This window comes from Coturnix japonica, chromosome 1, assembly GCF_001577835.2.
Source record: "Coturnix japonica isolate 7356 chromosome 1, Coturnix japonica 2.1, whole genome shotgun sequence".
In the NCBI taxonomy this organism is placed as follows: domain Eukaryota; kingdom Metazoa; phylum Chordata; class Aves; order Galliformes; family Phasianidae; genus Coturnix; species Coturnix japonica.
The window spans coordinates 66308630-66319939 of record NC_029516.1 but is presented as its reverse complement, the minus strand read 5'-3'; the positions used below and the strand labels follow the sequence as shown (position 1 = coordinate 66319939).

Below are 11310 nucleotides of genomic sequence, written 5' to 3'. Positions count from 1 at the left end.
CTTCTCCAGACTTGGCCAGAGATCCTGCAAGGCATCAGAGGAGCCTGGGCCCAGACTACACAGAAACAACCCAAAGCTGAGGAAAGGTGGAGGAAGTGGGTTGTTTGTATGTTTTCTTAAAGAGAACACACACAAAAACAACTTCTATGCTTTCTTGGAAACGCAGTTTGTTATTTCTAATCCATTTCAGTGTAGATTAAAGATGAGGTGTTATCTACTTTTATCACACAGAAAATAGCAATGGCCAATGGCCATCTGTCAGTTCTGAGCATCCCTGTAAAATTATAGATATCCAGCTTCTTGAGTGGTAATAATGAAAACTGATTTTTTGCCCATCATCTGAGCCAATGAAGTACATAATTCTTTAAGGCTCCTGTAAAAAATAAAACTAATTTTTTTAAAAAATAGAAAACTATATTCAGATTTTTTAGCATGATCCAGGTGTCCCTCACTTTCTTTTAGTCCTTTAAGATTGCTGAGCTGCGTTACCATCGTGTGCTACCAAAAGGCCATGTGTGACAACAACAGGAGCCTCCAGACAGAGACATTTTGGCAGCCTGGAAAAAACTTCACCATCCTGTGTTCTGTCTTACACGACTGCAAAAGGGTTTGCTGTATATGAGAAATCTTTACATTTATCAAATCAAAACACACACAAAAAAACCTCAATTTACATTTCATATGTTTTTCATAACTTGCTTGGCCTGCTTTTGTTCACTGTCTAAAAAAACCATATATTTGCATTTAATCAAAGACTTCGAGTTCCCATTATCCCACTGTCTCTCTCCCTGTAGTCTCTTCCCCTTTCTGACTGTGTATCTAGAAGAGTGGCTGTGCTTAGGACCCAAGCTCTGCAAATAAAGCTCTAAAGAAGAGCTCTCCACAAATACAAAATGCTGTCTCACCAAACGCTTCATTTTTTTTTCCTAAAAGGATACAGAGAGTCTACAGAAATGGGAACTCAGCACACTGAGCTGTTTAGCAGATGAAGAGAAAGAACAAAGAACATAAGGTGTGTATTCACAACACTTGTTCCAGGCTTCAAGCAAAAGCCATGCAGGAGGACATCCAGGAACAGGGGAAAAAAAGAAAAACTGCTCAGAAGAACCTGCTCCCAGCTGAAATATGCTGCTGTGATAGCAGTACTGGCAGGCTTTTGAATTAGAGCAGTTCTCTCTTTTACATGCCTGGTTTGCACATCAGCAAAGCTTCCATGAGCACATCTTGTCTTTTGTCACTCGGAAGTAATACGGAGCTCAAAATGCAGCATGACACTGCAGCTTCATAGCAAAGAAAATTTCTCCAGATGGCACTCCTCTTCTGTGTGTTTATTAACCCTCCACCCCCCCCTCTGCTGCCCTCCCCCCTCCCCTGCCAGTGCTTTCTCTACCAGATATGTTCCATTTACTAGAAAAATGTTTCTCTTTTCTAGTCCAGCTATATTTGCAATACCACCCACCTCACCACAGAATCTGAGCAGGTTCCAGAACTGCATTAAGCAACACGCCTAACATCTGTCATATGTGGTTTTTCTCTCTCTCTCTCTCTCTCTCATCCTCCTTCCCAGTGAAGGTCTATGAGTTCAGTAGCTTGTTTCACTTGGCAAGGGGTAGTTTTATTTTTAAAGGTGCTTATGGATGTTCTTTAGAGAAGTCAGCACCAGGAAGCGTATCTTAAACAGAGAGCAGAAGGAAATACGCCTTATATTCTCCTTGGGGGGAATTTCTGCTGTGTGGTCTTGCAGCAGCCCTTGAGAAGCCCTCTGTCTCCTGGAAGACAAGCTTACAGGTTCACCTGGATCAGAACAGTTTTGAATATGATCTTCAGAAAGGAATTCAGATAACATTATGCACCCAGAATATAAACATAAAAACCATGAGCTTGATACAGTTCTCCTGCTCCAAACCAATGAGATCACAAACACAAGGCATACGTTCATCAGAAGAAGCAGTGATTCCTTAAATCCCATTAAACCACCTGTACATGATCAAACAGTACAGCTCTCTGGGACACACTTACTAACTGCTGAGCATGAATGAGGAGTATACTATCTGTTCCATTACCACCCAAAGAAAACAAACAAAGAAACAAACAAACAAAAAATCCAGAAATCCTCCTTCTCATTTGTGCTGAACAAATTAGCCGCAGCAGAATTGCCAGGTCACGAAGCAATGGTTGAGCACCAAGTGAGAAGGCATGGCTAACCCAGGGAGCTCAGGTGCAAGCAATGCACCTGAGTGACTGGAAGGGGTGGAGCCTGGATCCACCCCTCCTCACCCTCATTTAAGGGTTAGCAGCCAAGGGAGTAGTATCTCTCTGGATGGAGACTGCATTCCTCTTAAGTTGTCACCTGTTGTTGGAAGGGATGAGCCATTTTTCCTTCTTTGTTACCTGCTGTTGTTTCATTGTGCTCTTCTCTCATTGGAAGGCACTGTCATAATCTTCTTTTACCATATGTTAGCTAAGCAAAATGTGATCGGTATGGATGACCTCAGACTAGAACCACACTTTAGAGTGAGTTTAAGAGGTAAGACATGACATGCTGGCACCAAGGGATGTTGCTTAGTAAATAAAGAGGTACAAATATAGATAAGAAGAAGCAGACAGAAAGGGCATTAACTAAAGAGCAGGAAGCTTGAGAGAGCAAGTGCATGTTTTTATCTTGGCTTATAATTGAGCGTGACAAAGGGCTTAACTAGCTATGTGTAGCCTTCAACCACCCAGGATTTGAACTGTTTTTTCAAGTTTTTCTTCTCATTAGAGCCTCAAAGATTTATACAGAGAGAAGGAAAAGGAAGGGGGAAAAAAAACCAAAAAAACCAGCATTTCAAATATTCAGCTTAGAAGAAGCTACACGTTCTAGCTACTGGCCAAAAGACTTCTCAAGAATAAACAGTGAATTTTTCACTCTTTTTCATATGATGTAACAGCTCACAAGGACACAAGGACCCAGGTCAGCCAGTAACTCGTTACCCTGGACACTCCAGAGAGAAAACAAACTTTAGTCCCTCAGGTCGAGAAAGCAATAGATGTCTTCTAAACAGCGGTATACTAACCATGCAGTCATTGGCAAAAGGGGAACAGAAGGGAGAGTGGAAGGAAAGGGCATGAAAGCTGGTGATGGAGCAACTTCTTTCAGTGAGTTTTGAAAGACAGTGCTTTTGCTATGGAGGTCTCTCAGTATACTGAGAGAATCTACTACTCCAAGCTGTCCAAAGATGCTAAGCAGGTTTTCTGTCTTTTCACCCTACACACTAGGGTACTTTCCTACAAAAGTACCACAACCTGGTAGATGTCTCTGTAATATCTCCATGATGAAGGTCTCCTGACAAACAATCACAAAACTATAGGCCATCGGCACTGCTCTACCCTCTGTTTCCCTTACCACACAGCTTGCAGGTCATTTGTGGAGCAGATTTAGCTGGCCAGAAGTGTAAGATGAAATCTGGAAGGTAGAGCCCTGAGCTGCACTGCTGCATGGCACCATCTAGGAAGCCTCCTTGCTGTAAGCTGGATGGTAGTTTCCCTTCACAAGGCTATTAGGTTTTGCTTTGATGCAAAGCCAGAAGAAGACAGTACCAACTCCCAGGTTGCAATTTTGTGGCAGTGCTGCTAAATTGCTCCCTCTCCCACCTACTGTGCTGTTAAGATCTGTTGGTGCAGTTCTGTAATGAACTAGACAAGAAATCTTCCCAGCTGGGAAAAAACAAAAAACAAAACCAATAACAACAAAAAAACACCAAAGCATAGAAAGTGTGAAATCTCTGCCAGCTCCGTTCCCTGATCCAGTTCCTCATGTAACTTTCCTGGCAGGCTGAAGGATGAGTGGGCTGGATGAGGAAGGAAAGGGATGCCTAAGCCCATGTGTAGGCAGTACCAGCTGTGAAACTACTGCCTACATTGCATTAGGTGAAACTGGAAGGTCAGGATTTCATGGCCTTCCACTCCCAGACAGCTATGACTTGCCCAGCCCCACCTGCTTGCAAACACCAAGCCCTCTTTTGCCGTGCTTGTGCTCAGATACAGGTGGCTTTACAGGAAGAAGGAAAAAAACCACTAAATCTAGTTATTCCTCAAACCAAGAAGACAAGCATTCCCTCACTGCTGACCCCAGGCATGGCCTCAAGTAGGAACTGACCTCCATCCAATTGTCTGGCAGCAGGGGCAGGTTGCTAAATGCTGACCCAAGAGGGACAGCTGGCAAAGCCATCCTGCTGCCTGCTGGGAGAAAGGACAGAAAGGGAATAAAAGGCGACTGAAATCAATGAAGCAGGTGAAAACAGCCTGTTGTCCTGTGGTACCAGCAAGCCTCTAATTCTCTCCCATGCTTCAGTGCCCAAGCTTCACCCCTTCCAAAAGAAACAAGCCACTTTGCTTACTGCATTGAGCACTGTTACCAATCCGGTTGCTGGAGTCCTAAGTGACATGCTAGACTTTTTTTTTTTTTTTTTAATAGGAAAAAACAAAAACAAAAAACAAAAAAACAAAAGGTTTGTTTTTCAGCTTTTCTTGAGTGTGACCCAAGAGGTCATTTTCAGAGTAGGTAGAGTGAGAGCAAGCAAGAAACCCCCTGCAGCAACTCGGCTGCAGACAGACTCACTGACAGAGCCAGGCAGCAGCTCCTCGAGTGCAGCCAGTAGAGGTCTCTCCTCCCCGAGCCTCGTAACACAACAATTACCTGCCCATAGAGGTGAGTACATATGTGCCTTCTTTTCTGAATCTGATCTCCAAGCAGAATGACATTAATAAAGTGGGAAGCTGGTGGCTCAGATGGGAACTCAAGGGGAAAGAAAAGAAGAGAAAAATAATAATAATAATAAAGAGAAAGATTGGGGTCTGCTAGATGGCAAAACCTGCAGCATCAACTCCATCTGGCAAGAAAAATGCACAGCACAGTCAGCCCTGGACCTCTGGCTTCTCTCCACGTGGAGAGCCTCCTACTAGAGCTCTTGTACCCTGCCCCAGCATTAAGGTATAGGGACCTTGCTTTGCACATCAAGTCCCCACATTCAGTCTGTGTGGAGTTGGTCCCAACAGCAAGCCTGAGTTGTAGTTCTGGCCTCCACGTAAGGGCCGCTCTCACACTTACATACATGTGTCTATACCACACAGCCTTGGCCATAAGCCCTGGGACAGGGACTCGGCTCACATGCTGCATTGGCCTTGTAGGGCTGGAAGTTGACCCTGTAACAAGTAGCAAAGGTTCCCATCTATCACAGCACCCTGTCACCAGAGAGCTGGGAACAGGGCAGCTCCCAACTTTGTTTCCACCTGCTGCCTGTCAGCAAGATTTCTGTCGGCACTGCAAGGCACGGGCTTTTGCCTCTTGTTTTTGTTGCTCTGAGACTCCGGCAGGCACCCTGCCAAATCTGGGCTCCCCACTACATCTGGACGCCCCACAAATTCAGAGCACCCCACAGAATCAAAGGCCCTCACTTCATCTGGGCTTATTAACACATCCAGACTGCAGCTCCAGTGCCACCAGAGGATGATAAAGGAAGATGGGCAAAGCTCTGCAGCTCTTTCACTTTTCAGTGCTAATTTTACCTCATTGGCAACCTCCTCTAAGAGGATTTTTCTAACTGCTTTTTCTAACTGCTCCCTGTTGTGTTTTGCTTCTTTAGGCAGTAGTAGAGGAAGAGCGGGTGGGAACTGATACTTTAAGAAATCTAATAAAGAAGAGGATGTCTTCAAGGATTTACCAGCAAAACGAAACCAGAAAATACCTCACAGACCGGGCAAAACACCTTGCACAATATAATGGAATTACCGTATTGCAGAGCTGACATTTTGTTTTTGTCATCCTGCTGTAAATATTTAACGCGTTGGCATTTCTGAAGTGGGAAGTTTTCTTTCGAAAACTACAACATTCTTTTGCTCCAAGTTTTGTCACACTTGGAGCTTTTCAGAGGCACAGGTAGTGACGGCCATCTGAAAACTTCACGTTGCACCAAACCCGAAACCTTTTCCCGCTGTTCTCGCCTCGAGAGCGAGCAGAGCGAGCCGTGAACGCGCATGGACGTGAGACGGGGTGGAGGGGGTGGGGGGTGCAGCCCTGCAGCCGCGCCTATTGCATCAGTCGGGGCGGCCCGGGCCGGGCCCTGCACGCCGCGCCCCGTCCACGCCCGCCTCCCCCCGCCGTGCCGGGAGCGGCGCTGTTGGAGCGGAGCAGCGGGGCAAGGTTGCCTCCAGCCGCCCGAAGAGGAAAGGTTGAGACGAGGGAAGAGGCGGGGAGCAATCAAGTGATTTTTACAAATAATGATTAAAAAAATAAAATAAATAAATAAATAAAATATTGCTTTTCCTCGGCTCAACCCCGCGCTACTCGCGCCACCTTAAATCCCCCCCCAACACGTCCCGGTCCGCCCGCTTCCTCTCGCGGAGGCTCCGCCGCCCCGGGCCCCTCCACAACAACAACCCGAACCGGGGGGGAGAGGGGCTGTCCCCTCCCCCGGTCCCGCCAAACGGGCTGGGCGAAGGGGGCTGCCAGAGAGCGGGGGCGGAAAGCCTTATCGCCTACAAGAAAAAAAACAGCGAGGCGGCCGACTTCTTGCAGCGGCTCCTCCGAGCACTTTGTTCGTGTTGGATGGGGAAAAAAAACAACACTCGTTAATCCCCGGGAAGCTCCAACTCTACGCTCTCCTCGGCCGGGGACAAAGCCGAGTGGCTGTCCCGTCCCTCCCCGCTTTAGTGCGGTGTTTTCGGGCGGTTCCAATGCGAGGGCGAGCCCGAGCGCAACCGCGATCAACAGCCGGATCGAGTTGCAGGGCGGGGGGGAACTCGGAGGAGACTCGCCCAGGGCTTCCCCCACCCCCCGCCCCCTTCGATCGCGCTGCGCTCGTTTTCGCGTGATGCGAATCCTCTCCTTTCGCTGTGCTCCTGGAGGGACGGGGTGCACCCGCACCTTGCGACCCCAAGTGCCGGGCTCGCCCCGATCTGTGGCAGCCGGGCAGCCCGCGGACAGGGACAAGGGCTGAGCCGGGGGCTGCGCGCTGCGGTGCTGGGGCAGCGGGTCCGGGCGCCATCTTGGTTAGCGCCGAGGCGGCGGGAGAGGGTGGGACACGGCTCTGCTCGGCGCCAGGCCGCGGGCGGACAGGGCCCGGGGACAGAGCTCGGGTTTGGGCGCCTGGCAGCACGGAAACGGCTGCACTCTGGGACCACAGGGGAAAGTTTTATCTCAGGCCTACCCGGGGAGAGGGGCTGGTGGGGAACCGGGGCACAGAACCGGCATGCTGGGCTCGGGGTCGAGGCGTTTCCCTCGGCTCTACACCAAAACAACAGCATCTCGGAGCTGCTTCATCATCACGTTAAAAAAAAGTTAGAAGTGGTGATGGAGGACATTCCACAAGTTAGAACTTAGGAGGGCACGTTCATCCCCAGCTGTCACCGAGAAGCAGCACAGCACAGAGGCCTGCATCCCTCCACCTGTGCCAGGCCGACACCCCGAGCAGCACACACACACTCAGGAAGGACATGGCTCTTACAGATGGCACTTCTCTTTATTGATTACTCGCTGTGAAACAACATCGATCTGCTTTTTTTCCCTCTCTTTTTTTTCCCCCAAACATTACAAAAAGAAAAAATACGGAATTGGCTCAGTCTGCAATCCTTTAAGCACAGCCGTATGATCAGGAAGGAGAAAAAAAAACCAAAACCAAAACAACCAGAAAAGTAAAAAAAAGACCCCCCCCCCACCCCACCAAAAAAACACCCTTTTAAGAAGTCTACCAAATAGAGCATTTACAAATGCACAAAAACACGCCGCTTTGACTTTATGGGGAAAAAAAAATACTGTTTTCTAGATTAAAAAAAAAATCTTTTAAACATAAATAAGTTAGTATAATTTCTCAGTGTCTTTACAGAGTTATGTACACAGGTACACTTCAAACTTTCTTCTTTTTATTTTTACATACAGGTACACAGGCAATGTAGAAATACTGTTTAAAGATGTAGTATCCCTTTCCCTCACACAAGGACCAAAGGATGTGGGCCAGGTGAGAAATACAGCAACGTGGAGAGATTGGGAACAAGTGCCCTCCAGATTCCTTTCCATAAAAATCAAAAGAATTAATCCGGCGATGTAGCAAATAGGGGTGAATTTGTGAGACCGTAGAGGCATTCCAATTTCCTACAAGGGATCTGAGGTGGAGGATCACCCCACCTCCCACCCCTTCAGCCCAGCACAGAGAGGAGGGCTGTGAAGGTGGCCCGCAGGCATCTGCTGTGAGCAGCACTTACCACCGTGGTGCGAGGAAAAAAGTAAAAACACGGGGGACCCACGTAAAGGGACAATACATCTTTAAGGAATAAAAAGCCTACACTGCTTCTCTTCATTTCTTTGCTTGCTAGATGGCGAAAGCAAGTCTCCATCGGTCGCCCTCTTCCACTCCCCCCCCCCTTCCCAAAACGTTTATGTGCTACATAAGGTAAAAACTATATACACAGGTAGTACAATGAAGCAAATAAGGAAACACCTAATTGCACAATGCTACATCCGATGCTTTTAGAGGCAGGTCTTTTTTTAAGAGTGTCTAAACTTTTAGTGTTATTGTCTGCTTTTTTTTGTTTGTTTTGCTGAAGTTGTTTTTCAGTGCTTGCACAGGGTCCCCATCCCATGGAGACCGACGATATGTATTCATCTCTACTACGACTTTTTTTTTGTTTGTTTGTTTGTTTATCTTCCTGGCTTCACCGCCCCCCGATGAGCAAGGAAACACGAGTCCTCCGCCCTGCAACGGGAAGAAGACGGGGAGAAGACATTAGAGAGGCTGAAAGCGACGCGCTCCCTTCAACGGGCTCGTACCGCTCCCCGCAGCAGGGAAGGCCCGGCCCGGTCACGGCCCGTGCGTCGTCCCAGCCCCGCGGCACTCTAAGCCCGGCCGCCCCAGGGCCGTCGGCCGCCTCCGCTCGGAGCCCGTGGGGCCGGGCCGCCACCGGGCCGCGGAGCTGCCCCCGCCCCGAAGGAGCGGGCGGTGGTGCGCTATTTGCATAGAGGCGAGGGCTGACGCCTAACCCTAACCCCCCCACCCCCCACAGCAGGAGTAATTTGTTGCAACTTCTGCTTTGCAGCTTAATCTCTTCGGCACAATCGCGAACCGCGTTCGCAAACCTTCCCGCTAAACCCCGGCCCCGAAACCGCCGGCGCGATGTACCACCTCCCTCCGCCCCAGCCCTCGCGCTGAAACAAAACAACAACAAGAACACCACACACGGCTGCCATTAACCCGCTCCCTTCCCTGGAAACTCAGCCAGCGCCTGAAACTAAAACCACAACGACCGGGGAGGAGAAAAATAAAAAAAAAAAGAGAAAAACAACACAAAACCGGAGCACAAGCTCTCCTCTCTCAGCCCAAGAGGCTCCCGCTCAGCCCCGCTTTTATCCAGAGCCCTCCTGGGCCGGAGCTCCCTGCCACGGTGGGACAGTGCGAACGGCGCCGAGGCGGGGCAGCCCCCCAGCACCACGACGCCGCGTGAAGCCCGGTCCCGAGCTCGGGGCGGACACCCCCGAGGCATCCTAATGCCCAGAGCCCGAAGGGAACCTACTCGGGGAGTTTACGTTTGATGTCGTCTCGGGCTCGATTTCTTGGGCGTTTGCTCCACTGAACTGGCACTGGGGGAGTCTTCTGAAACCTCCTCTTCTGTTGTGTTGGCTCTTTTATTTTGAGGAGAGGAATCTAGGAGGGGAAAATTAAAAAACAGGGGGGGGGGAGAAGACCGGTTTAAAACGCTGTCCCGCAAGGTGCTCGCTCGGCACCCGGGGGCGGGAGGAGAGACGGGGCCGGGGCTTATTCCCGCACGTCCCCGCATCCCTACGTCAGCTACCGGGCTACGCGAAGGTGGGCGCGGACGGGCTTTTCTCTGGGCAAAGAGACGCGCGTTTTAGTTTCGCCCCGACTCCGGCGCTCGGAGCGTCCCCTCTTCTCCTCCGCAGAGGGGCTGCCCGAGGGGCGCCACTCGGTCCCGCCGCTCACCCGCGGTCCCCGCCGAGCGCGGAGCTCCGGGCGCTCGCGGGCGGCACCGGGGGCGTTCGGGCGGGAGGAGGCGGGGGCCGGGCCCGGCGCTGCCCGCGGGGTACGTTACCGTCGGCGGCGGGTCTTTTCCTCTGCCCGGCGCACTGCTCTGCAAAGTCCGTCTGACCGCCAGCAACACTGGTCTTCCCGCCTGCACAGTGGGTATCCTCTGAGATTCCCTGAGAAGAGGCGCAAATTGCTGTTTGGCAATTCTTGTTTTCATCCAGGCTCTGACAGACGATGGACTTGCATATGGCTTTGGGTAGCCTCAGTGGTCTGAAGGACAAGTCGGGCGAGCTCCCCTTCTCCACGGCTTGCCACTCGTACCTGCCTTCCAGCGGCTTGTGGTTCTGGAAATCGAAATTCCACTTCCTCTGGCATGCCTCTTCCATTTCCTTGCGGTGCTTCTTCAAGTCCCTGTTTAACTCTTCGTGGTTTATCGGCCCGAAGAGGTTCCTGCAGGCCGACGGCTTCGGGTACTCCGACTGTCGCGCCTCCATGCGCTCCAGGGTAGGGCTCCCATTAGAAATGCGGACGTTTGACATCTCCCCCTCCCTTTCTGCCGTCGCCGATGGCGCTGGGCTTTCTCGCGGCTCTCCCCGCTCTTCCTCTCCGCTCCTTACCCGCGGCCGCTCGCAGGTTCTCCTCCGCGGTCTGTCTCCGTACGGCCCCCTCTCTGCGGCCCCGCCTCGGCCCGCGGAGGAGAGGCGGCGGCGCGCAATTGCATAAGCGCCGGGCCGGCCGAACCCCGACAGCCGCCGCCGCCGGGCAGCCCGGGCGGCTCCGGAGGGGAGCGGCCGAGCGGGGAGCGGCGCTGCCCTCCGCGGCCCCGGGGGCGGCCTCGCGCTGCCGTCGGCACGGCCCCACCGCTGCCCGCACGGCCCCGCCGCTCTCCCCACGGCCACGTCGTACGGGCGGAGAGGGAAAAAAAACAAGGCGAGACGAGCCCTTTTCTCAGTTGCCCAATATGGCGATTGAAGGGAGGTTGACGAAGGAGAAAATGATTGACAGGACGAGTCTATTTAAACAGCGGAGCCGAGCCATTGGTTACGGCGGCCGGCACCGCCCCGTCGGCACGGCCATACCTCGCCGCCGCCGCCGGCTCTAAAGGTGGCCCTGGCCGCCGGCCGCCCCTCGGCGGGCGGGCAGAGCGTGGGGGGCACGGCACGGCTCCGCTCCGCGCACGTGAGCCCGCCTCCCCCTGCGGAACATAAGCCTGGTGAAAGTCACGCGAGTCGAGGGGACTAGCTGCATTTTGACTCGTTGTGGCTATCGCTCTGCTTGCACAGGGTTGGGCGGG

At 51.6% G+C, this 11310-nt stretch overlaps 1 protein-coding gene across 1 annotated transcript; it reads right to left on the bottom strand.

Moving 5' to 3' along the window:
- Positions 1-7543: 7543 nt before the first annotated feature.
- Positions 7544-11080, bottom strand: CDKN1B (cyclin dependent kinase inhibitor 1B). Its single transcript, XM_015871020.2, has 3 exons — positions 10081-11080; positions 9544-9674; positions 7544-8729 (listed from the first exon to the last, which is right to left on the bottom strand). The coding sequence occupies exons 1-2, from the start codon at positions 10553-10555 to the stop codon at positions 9553-9555; spliced, it is 597 nt and encodes a 198-aa protein (XP_015726506.1). The 5' UTR covers positions 10556-11080; the 3' UTR covers positions 7544-8729; positions 9544-9552.
- Positions 11081-11310: the final 230 nt, after the last annotated feature.

Bases quoted from the DNA above. Each gene is read 5' to 3' on its own strand.
- CDKN1B (XM_015871020.2), bottom strand. From the start codon at position 10,555: ATGTCAAACGTCCGCATTTCTAATGGGAGCCCTACCCTGGAGCGCATG. The intron at 9,675-10,080 runs GTAACGTACCCC...TTCCCCTCCTAG, and splicing joins GAAAAGACCCGCCGCCGACG to ATTCCTCTCCTCAAAATAAA.